Consider the following 10,855-nt stretch of genomic DNA (forward strand, 5'->3'; position numbering starts at 1 on the left):
AATTGTGATCAGTTTTCATCCTCTTTTTTCCACCCCTGCAGTAAAGAGGGTTCATTAATTAATGACTAAAATCCCAAAATGATCCCTAACATTTGACGGTTTTTTGATTTTGGTCCAAAACATTATCTTTTGAATTATTCGGTCCCTCACATTTGAAATCGGACCATATTAAGTCCTTTTTGGACGGTGCCTTTTAAAGATGACGGTCAACGGCAGTTTAAACAATTTTGACTAAGGTAGAGATTTAAATTAGAATAATTAATATTTTTCTTATTTTAAAAACAAATTTGGACTCTCTCTCCAAACACTCTCTTATATCCTCTCTCGACACCCTCTTCTTCCCCTTCCACTCCACCACTCTCCTCCGCCGCCGTTGCCCGCCCCCACCTTTGCCGCCGCTCCTGATTTGGTTCCCTCTGCTCCCTGCTCTTCTTCTGGGCTTCATCTAGGCCATCCGGCACAAGACCACGCCAAATCCCATCTCGAGAAGATGTTGGCCCGGGATAAAGAGGACTCGACACTGCTGGCCAAGTGCGTCGAGAAGCAGAAGCGGAAGGGTGTCGAGCTCGATCTGCTCACCATGTTCGTATCAATTTATGATGCTGCATATCCTGGTGTTCAATTCGTCGTCGCTACTTCTCCAATCCAACCATGTAATTCCTTACCTCTGCTCGAATTATCTCATGCATCACTCATATCGATTCCGCACTGAAGGGTACAAAATTGACCCCCGCTTGTCGTTGCATCGGTTGAATTGGCTGCGGTGGCAGCAATTGTATAGAATTAGGTTGAATTTTTGGGGAATGAGTTGTGAGTCAGTGTTGTGAGTAACAGAGTCGATCTCGGGGAGCGAGAGACTAAGCCTCGTGGGCGGATCGGTGAGCAGAGAGCTGGTGTGGGTAGAACCGCAGGTGGAGGGACTGGGAAGGGCGAAATAAGTGGCAGAGGTGGAGTCGGCAGGTGACAGATCTCTTCAAGGGAGGAGTTGTCGTCTTCGGTGAAAGAGGAGCACTTGCGCTTGAGGGTAGAATTGCAGTGGTTTTTTTATTGCGTTGCCGGTGCGGCCGGAGAGGAGGGGACAATGGTGGCCCATTTGTTGACGAAGCGCGAGTGGGCGTGAATGATGGTGTCTTCCTAGTCGGGGTGAAGGCGCGATGCTTGACTTGAGGGGAGAGCTGGTTGCACCGGGGGAGGCGGCAGCTCTTACCGGAGGGGCGGGTGAATGAGGGATTTTTGCTATATAGGGAATCTGCGTCACTTCGCATTTTAGTCGAACATTTTTATTTTATTTTTTATTTGCAGGTTTTATATTTTAACTTATTTTACATTTTGCATTTTTAAGTTTTAGGTTAATTAGGTTAATTAGGTATTAGCCCTTAATAAAATATAGTTATAAATTTTAATCTAGTCAAAATTGATTTAAATTGCATTGACCGTTACATTTTAACCATTCCGTCAATTTAGGACTAAATGTGGTCTGATTTCAAATGTGAGGGACCGAATAATTCAAAAGATAATGTTTTGGACCAAAATAAAAAAACGTCAAATGTTAGGGACCATTTTGGGACTTTAGTTTTAATTAATCTAGAGTGAACTGCACCAAATGGCCCTAACTTTTCGTTGTGTAACGGCAGAGGCCCCTAACTTTTAAAAATCCCACCAGAGGGATCTAACAAAATATGTAATCACAAAACGTGTATATTTTGCCATTTTCGGACGAAAATGCCCAAATGGGCTGAAGGGCAATTTAGACCTTTTACGTACTACACCTGCTCCCTATGCCCGCACATAGTCTGCATGTGCAGGGGCTGTCTTTTCAAACAGTATAGTCGTCATAATTCCATTCTCCTATTTTCTTTCTCATTTCCCTCCCTATCCGTTTCATTTTCGTCTTTCATATTTCCCTCTCTAACATAATAGGCGATTATATTTGGTTCGGCATCTGTTCGGCATCTGGAAATTACGGGTTTTCATCTGGATTTCGCTGAATTTAAGGTATCCACAAGGGTTTAAGCGATTTCAGCTGGAATTTTATTTTGCAATTGGTGGTTGATTTTTTTGTTGTAGGGTTAGCATCTGAAAAACTAATTTGCAATTCTTGGTCGAATTTAATGGTTGTAGGGTTACAGTCGGGGCATGTGGAAAATTTTGCTGTTCTTGGTTGAAGTTTACAGTTGGGCGGAAATTTTAGTTTTTGTGCTATGTGCTATGTGCTATCTTTTCGACGAAATTGAATTCAGGCCGTGTTGAATTCTTGCATTGCTGATTTGAATTTTATATTGTCAAATTGAATTCAGGTCGTGTTGCAATGTCTTCTTCTTCTTCTCAATCTTTCGGCTCAAGCTTCAATTGGAATTGGCCTCGTCCCGAAATTGTGAAATGTAATCACGATCTTGATGCTGAGCTTGTGACATCTAGGACGGCTGCTAACCCGGGTAGACGTTACTATCGCTGCCCAATATGGAAGGTTAAAACCATGTATTTTGGTCCTTTTTCCATTAATTTTCTTGGCATAAAGATTAATGAGGAAGTATTATGCAGGAAGATGATTGCAAGTTTTTTCGATGGGTTGATGCGAGTCTATCCCCAAGTCAAGACAGTTACTTTCAGAGAGTGAAACTTGAGCGAGACCAATTCGAATATGAAGTTCGAGCCAAATCGGTACTTGGAGGTGTTCTGCAGGAGAAATTGTGCATGAAAACTGAGGAGGTTGAAACCTTGAAGTTACAACTGGGCATGAAAACTGAAGAGTGTGACGATTTGGCGCTAACAATTGGTAAAACGGCAAAAACTCTCCGACGGTTAAAAATCACTATCTTGTTCTTACGTACTGTAATTTTTCTACTGTTATAACATAGCTATGTCGTGTTCACTCCGTCGTTATCTTCTGCTGTGGATTGATTACGCTTTGCAAAGCTTTGTTTTAATCTATGCCTGAAATTACGAATGAGGTTACTCTTACTCAACTATGACTGAAATCACAACTGAGGTTAGTAAAATATGACCGAAATCACAAATGTCTGATGATGATTATTTTCTTTATGCCTGAAATCACGAATGAAGTTACCCAACTATGATTGAAATCACAATCACATACTATGTAAAAAATGGATACAAACCGACGAAGTACTCTTATCAAATACCACCGAAATATGTCATGATATCATTTCTACCAAAATACTAGAGTAATTTGTTACAAACTAGTCTGTAACATACATAACATACATATCATATCATGACTGCCACCAAAATATACAAACTCGTAGTTACCATACACATCATATCAACACTGCCACTGTAAATTGTTCACTCATCCCAAACAAACACAAAGTTTTAAGATTAAGTAAAGCCCGTCAATCTTGATCACCGCGGCGGCCGCATCTCTGAGGCTGAGTCCTGGTCCGAGTGCTTGGTCCCGGATTCGAAACATTAGGCTGCAACACTTAACAGCATAGTAAGTACATACGAGAAAGCACTGTGTACAATTAGAGAATATATGTTTATTGCATATTACCTCTCGGCAACTATTTGACGATTCTGGCAAAGTACTCTCACCACGTTCACGCGACCCGTTGGGCTGCGAAGTCTCCCCAACCTGAGAACGGGCATCTGTCCGAGGATCATTGCTGCATGTCCTCCTATTATGACCTTCTTGACCGCATCGACGACATTTCATCACGAAGGTGCGACGCAATGACTCACCTCCGTCCGCATGAAGAAGAATCTGGGGCTCCTCACGTCTCCGTTTCTTCGGCCTACCATGCTGTCGCTTTGTCCGCGGGGGCACCAGTTCCAACGCACCAGCACAAGTAGACTTGGGCCAATTGTCCACCCCATTGATGGGGTAAAGGACATTCTCGTACAGCATGATCATTGTGGACTTCAAATAATATCGAGAGACGAATCGCGTCACGTCGCCGCCATTCTTGTTGATTGTTGTGATAGCATGCGTGCATGGGATTCCGGTTAGCTGCCACAATCTGCAGGAGCATGTGAAATCACGCATGTTGACTACATATTGGCCAGACGGCCCAGTTACTTGGTACGAAGACTGTCCGTTCCATGTAGCCCTCCACGATGACGCCCTCGCGTACCACTTGTCAACAATCTCCTTGATAACAGGAGGGACCGCGTGATCGTAACTTTTGATCCACTGGCCTCTGATCTGAATTCTTTCCATTTGACTTATTCGAATCTCCCCCAACATGCTGATAATTGCTTTCTCTCGAGCCAATGTAATCTTCGAATTGAATGTCTCACAAATGTTGTTCAGGAGCACATCACAACAAGTGTGTGGAGAGAAAAATGCCTTAACCCAGTTTTCTTTGGGAGCAACTCCAGAAAGCCACTGATGTGCTTGGGGATACTCTGTCTGCAAAGCATCCATCTTGTCCACATAATGTTCGATGGTGGTACTCGAGGCAATCTCCCACAAACGTTCTTTGAAATTTTCTCCAACAAATCTCTTCTTGAAATTGTTGTATATGTGCTGCACACAAAAGCGATGCTCGCTTTGTGGGAATTCCTCAGCAATCAATTTTGCAAGCCCCTGATGCAACACAACAAAACATTATCACAAAATCACAGTTCAAGTACATCATGTATTGATCAAATCACAGATAAAATAAAATTACATATCACGTACATTATGTAATATTGAAATCACAGCGACCATACCTTTTGTTGGTCAGACATAAACACATATCGTGGCCCATTTGCATGCAAGTTTAGGTCATCAGACAAGTACTCCACGAACCACTTCCACTGGATATAACTCTCGGCTTCAGTCACAGCCCAAGCAATCGGCCACCAGCCATTGTTGGGATCAATCCCCATTGCTGTCATGAGTTGTCCTCTGTACATCCCTCGCAAGAAACAAGCTTCGAAGAAGATAATTGGCCGACATAATTGCATCCATCCCTTTTTCAATGGTCCTAGGCAGCAGTAGAACCTCAGGAATCTCGGGCCCACGGCGCCAGAATCCCTCGTATTCTCATAATGTATATGAATGCTGGAATCAGGGTGTGTCCGCTCCAATTCGGCTTTGTAGTAGAACAAGTTTCTGTATTGGGTTGCCGCAGAGCCGAATATGTCGTCCAGTGCGTGCTCTCTGGCCCGATATGCCTTCATCCTACCTATCTTCAGGCCAAAATCTTTATCGACACACTGCCGTATAGCTGCAAGTGGAATGTGAGGGTTGACTTTGATCTTCTCCATATAACGCTCACCTAGCCACTTTGCCGTCAGCCACTTCGAATCCAACACTTGAGAGCATGTGTGCGCGTGATCGCGTTGCATATTCATCACAACGTAATCATGACCATTGTGTATTTCGTGCTTCCTCAAGTATACATACCACTCACACCCTTGCCCTTTACAAATGGCTCGAAGCTTGTCGCCGTCATTTCTTTTCACGTGCATCCGCCTTCTGGTCATTATTGCGTACTGTCTCAACACGTCATAGAAGAAATCCCTATGCTTAAAAACATCACTCGGCTTCCACACCGGAAGCTCATTACTCTCGAGCTTGAACGGGGTAAACTTTATGCCGCTCTTCTTCAAACCCTCCAAACCCTCCAAATCCGGGGTTTTTCTGTTTTTGTTCTAAACTAGAACTTAGATTTCGTGTTTGTTCTAGACTTTTTTTTTGTTCCGGGTTTGGGAGAGACGCATGACCCTCATGCGTCTCCTTTTAATGAGACACATGAAGATTATGCGTCTTTCATAGAGACGCATGAGGGACATGCGTCTCTCATTTTTTTCAATTTTTTTTGAACGACGCATGACCGTCATGCGTCTTAGGGAGAGACGCATGAGGGTCATGCGTCTCTAATACATACACTGCAGTAGCATTATTATTCATGCTAGTGTGAAAAGTGGAACTAGTGGAAATAGTAGCGTGAAAAGTGGGAAAGGTGGCGTGAAAAGTGGGAAAGTGAGAAAGTGGAAAAGTAGGCTAGTAGCATTATTAATACATAGATGAAGCTGTTTTCCTTGGTCTGACTCCCATTGTTCAGCACTGCCATCACAAAATCGTGCGTAATGAGTATATGTAATATCTCAACCAACAACACAAACATCACATCATCATTTTACTAGGCTTGTAGACCTTGCGTATTACAATATTCATACAATATCTCTCTCCAAAAAATAGCAATCATTACTCAGTGTATGTATCAGAGACGCATGACCCTCATGCGTCTCTCCCTAAGACGCATGACGGTCATGCGTCGTTCAAAAAAAATTGAAAAAAATGAGAGACGCATGTCCCTCATGCGTCTCTATGAAAGACACATAATCCTCATGCGTCTCATTAAAAGGAGATGCATGAGGTCATGCGTCTCTCCCAAATCCGGAACAAAAAAAAAGTCTAGAACAAACACGGAATCTAAGTTCTAGTTTAGAACAAAAAAAGAAAAAACCCCTCCAAATCCTCGAGGTCATCAACATCTTGTAACTCGTCCACAGCTTCTTCCTCGAAAAGTGGGTTGTCTGTCATGTTCCTCTTGTCCACATAAGGCGAATACTTCCTCCGTCGTTTATCCCCTGACCCCCCTGACCTCGGCTGGTCTTCGCGTCCACCTGGCTGGCCTCGCCTTGACCCGGCTGGTTTTCGCCTTCAACTGGCTGGGCCTCGCCTTGACCCGGCTGGTCTGCATTCTCTGGCTCCTGTCTCGCCTGTTCTTGGAAAATGGATTCGTAATATGAGGTTAAAAGCTGCTCATCTCGGCACATGTGTGCCAACGAGATAAAATGGTCCATCTCATCATCTTCATCATCAGTCGGCGGTCCCTCGATATGTAGATGGCAGCCATCCGGAACGTACTCAAACGATGGAATGTATACCTCCTCTTGAGGTTCTACTCCCGGAACATCATGTACTTCCGGAATACCTTGTACCTCGGGTCCAGCTTGCACTTCCGGTCCAACATGCACTTCTTGTCCAGCTTGTTCCACATCACGTTCAAGTCCGGGCATTAGCAATTCATCCGGAATCTCCTCTATAATGGGAACTTCCGCCTGCAGTTGACATTGCGGTTCAGCAGAAAAATCCAGGGTCGGGTTGTACACACTATCGTCAACATGCTGAACATCTTCACTATGAATAGATTGCCCCATCTGATTTAACATAAAATCACAAATGAACACCATACATACAAGCATAAATCACAACTATATTACAAAAGGTGTGCACTAACCTCTGCCACGCTATCAGGGTCTACAATTGCTTCATCTTTATGCAGGAGAATCTGACCAAAAGATGAATCACATATGAATACCAAACATAAACAATAAATCACAAACATATTCCACAGTGGTGTACTAACCTCTGCATGGTCTATAACTGCTTCAACCTCAACCTCATGTTGTTTAACGTGTTCACCTTTGCTACCTTCATCTCCATCTTCTACCTCAATCTCATCTCCATCTTCGCATTCATGGACATCTCCTTGTCCAATAACTCCATCGACTGCTTCATTCTCTTCAACCTCCACCACAACAGCTTCTGCTTGGTCTGCACTACATGATGCAAATGCATCCATCAAATTCTTACTTGATGCATCCTCTTCCCTCTTCCATTCGTGACGTTTGTCTTCTAAGCTTTTGGTAAAATACTCTTCAAACTCGATATCCCTAGGGTACCACTCAAGCATCAATAATGGTGCCGATGGTTTCCTCTGCTCCTCGTGCTGATGTTTCTTCCTTTTCAGTTTACTCTTACTCTTCGGCACAATTGGGTCCGGTTCGTCAAGCTCTTCAATGACCACAGTGGTTTTTTTACAAGCGTTCACAAATTTTAGAAGCTCCTCTGCTTCTTCCCTTCGCTTCTTGAGCAAGGCGGCCGCCTCTGTTAGCTCCACGAGATAAATGTGAACAAGCTTTGTGCTAGTAGCCGCGACTTCGAGAAAAGGGACCAGATGTGGATCGTCCGTAATGGGCAGCAATGGACCTCCTATGTCCACGCCCATACAACCATAACTGTACATTGGATGAACGTAATAGAACTCACAGATGGTTTTCCTATTGTACCCCAACCGCAACACCATTGCGGAAAGATCTAAGAGCTCGAATTGGCTAATCCAGCAATAGTCGAAGAATGTCAATTGCCCCCCAACATACTTCTTCTGTCCATTGATTTCGAAGATTGACCCTCCGTGATGAAAAGCGACAGAAAACATCCCGACATGGTCCCCTGTTAGGGGGTTTGTATAGAATTAGAAAACTTCCAAATTTAAACCAAACAATTTCACATATAAAGTCCTAATTTCCCAAACGCGACGACATCAAAACAATTTCACAAAACAACCAATTTTCGGAGCCCTAAATCACAGTCAAAATCGCTTGCTTGGAATTTTAAATTTGAACTTACTATATTCGTCTTCCGGAACAAAGAAATCCAACCGAGGATCGCGAAGGCTCCACGTTTCTGGGTCTACGTCGATTATCTCCGGTCGACCCCTTCTACCGTATCCAGGTGATGCCGGAGGTGATGGTGACGCAGAAGATGGCGTTGGCGGCTTCTTTTTGCCCCTTGAAGAACTACGGCCGGAACTTCGTCTCCGTTTAGGAGGCATTGATGAAAATGGCGTGAAAGGCAGCGGCGTTTTCCAAGAATTAGTAGAAAATTGTGGTGAGATACAGTTATGCAGACGAAAATGATGCAGTTAAAGCGGATTGGAGGGAAAAATGAAAGAGAAACTACCGCCTAATTGTTTTGGCGAAATGGCTACAAAATTGGAAATTACAATGCAGGTCCGAGGGTTTGAAAATAATAGGGGACAAGAACCATGCTTTGCAGTCACATCAAATCTTTTCGCAGGTCCCATCAACAGTCCATGCAGTAGTGGCGGCCATACAAAAGGCCGGTTTTGCCCTTCCAAGCCCTGAGGGTATTATGGTCCGAAAATACACGATTTGTGATTACATATTTTGTTAGATCCCTCTGGTGGGATTTTTAAAAGTTAGGGGCATTTGCCATTACACAGCGAAAAGTTAGGGCCATTTGGTGCAGTTCATTCATTAATCTAACAACATTGCCATAATGATGACTGTATAATTTGATTTGGGCTTCAATTATTGACGATTCCATCCCAAAATTTCAGTTAGGGTAGTTCTATAGAACCTTTTGAGTTACTCCCTGTATAATTATTGTCCAATTTTTACTTAGGTGTATGTGTAGTATTCTACGTTCGTTATATGTTTACATCAATTATATATTTATATGCAAAAAATGAATTTAGAATCTTTTTAACATAAGGAGTCTATGCCCGAGGAAGAAAGTAAACTAACAAAAGTATCCAGTGGCAGACACACATACACAAATCTATTTTTCCATCGACAGTACTTAAATTTATTCAAATTTTATGTGAATTGTTAGGCAAGAGCCCCTAGCGATGATCCAAATCTCTGAAAAATATATTCTCAAATATATTTTATGTTTTTTAAAAAGTTGGTTGCGAAACCTATATTTTCTTCTAGTTTACATATTTGCAAGGTACTCCACTCAATTCTGCTAGATTTGTTCTTATTTCTTTTTCTCTTTTTTTTTCTTTTAATTTTTTTCAAAAGTAAGATATTTAAAGTGACATAAATATAAAAAACAATATATATTACTCTAATATAAAAAACAACATATGAATAAAATAACAATATATATTAATCTTTTTATTAATTTGTTTTATATTTATCTTAATATTACTCAAATAACAATTTAAAATATTTAAAAATTACCATTCATTACACCATATAATACTATAAAAATTTAAATGTCATCTCACACATCGTGTACTAGTTCAACATAAAAAAAAACAACTCATGGTTGGAAGGCATATATGAGTATGTAATATATATATGATACTCCCTCCGTCCATGAAATATTGTTCAAGTTTGACTCGGCACGGGTTTTATGAAATGTGAAGAAAAGTGAGTTGAAAAAGTTAGTAGAATGAAAGTTCTGTATTTATATATTAGTTTTATAATAGGATGTGAGTATAAAGAGTTGGTGGAAAGTGAGGTCCATTTACCAAAAATAGAAAGAAAAAAAACAAAGTGGACAACTTTTCACGGACGGACTAAAATGGCAAAAGTGGACAATATTTCACGGACGGAGGGAGTATAACAATAGATACTACTATCATATATTAATTTTTTATCTAAAATTTAATAAATCAATCCCGCATTCCTTGTTTAATGGGAAAGCGCCGGGAAAAAAATATAGAATTATATTTAGAACAAGGCCAATAAAGCTATTTCGATTCAGGTGAAAAGAGGATAAATATTAGTACAAGAAAAAGCAGTATATGCATGTTTTGCTAAGTGAAAAATGTGTAAGCAACGTCAGTTTTGTCACGCCCCGCATTTTCTAAAGAAGCGGGGAAGAAATGAGGAAATTAACACAACTCCACCATAGCTCGAATCAATGGAAATAACTCGAATAAAATCAGAGTACCATTTCAACAATCAACAACTCCAAATGAAATATCTCAACAATACACGAACTCAAAAGGAACAATATTTAGCGGAAGCATTTCGAGAGTAGAATAATGCTATGTATGAAGACACAACATATTCTAGACATTTGATAGACATTCTTCACTTTTATGCTCAACACCCACCGCGCTCGTCACAGCTCAATCTGCACATAGAGAAAACACATGCAGGGCTGAGTACTTGATGCACTCAGTGGACAAATGCCAAAACAATTTAAAAAAACAATTATATCATGCCACCAATGAGTGACCTCGGGGTTTTAACTTGAAAAGGCCCGGGACACTAAAAATATCTCAAACACAAATTCTCAACTCATCCTCAAATCCTTTTTCCTCATCATTTCAATACACAACCATTTCTCCTT

General features: G+C 41.4%; 1 protein-coding gene across 1 annotated transcript; it reads right to left on the reverse strand.

The window, feature by feature from the left end:
• Window positions 1-3,353: 3,353 nt before the first annotated feature.
• Window positions 3,354-6,499, reverse strand: LOC121809059. Its single transcript, XM_042209610.1, has 4 exons — window positions 6,423-6,499; window positions 4,678-5,593; window positions 3,515-4,549; window positions 3,354-3,434 (listed from the first exon to the last, which is right to left on the reverse strand). Exons 1-4 carry the CDS (start codon window positions 6,497-6,499, stop codon window positions 3,354-3,356), a joined length of 2,109 nt encoding a protein of 702 aa, XP_042065544.1.
• Window positions 6,500-10,855: the final 4,356 nt, after the last annotated feature.

This window comes from Salvia splendens, chromosome 6, assembly GCF_004379255.2.
Source record: "Salvia splendens isolate huo1 chromosome 6, SspV2, whole genome shotgun sequence".
In the NCBI taxonomy this organism is placed as follows: domain Eukaryota; kingdom Viridiplantae; phylum Streptophyta; class Magnoliopsida; order Lamiales; family Lamiaceae; genus Salvia; species Salvia splendens.

Bases quoted from the DNA above. Each gene is read 5' to 3' on its own strand.
- LOC121809059 (XM_042209610.1), bottom strand. From the start codon at position 6,499: ATGACAGACAACCCACTTTTCGAGGAAGAAGCTGTGGACGAGTTACAA. The intron at 5,594-6,422 runs GTTTTTTCTTTT...GAACAAAAACAG, and splicing joins GACCTCGAGGATTTGGAGGG to AAAAACCCCGGATTTGGAGG. The intron at 4,550-4,677 runs GTATGGTCGCTG...GTGTTGCATCAG, and splicing joins TTATGTCTGACCAACAAAAG to GGGCTTGCAAAATTGATTGC.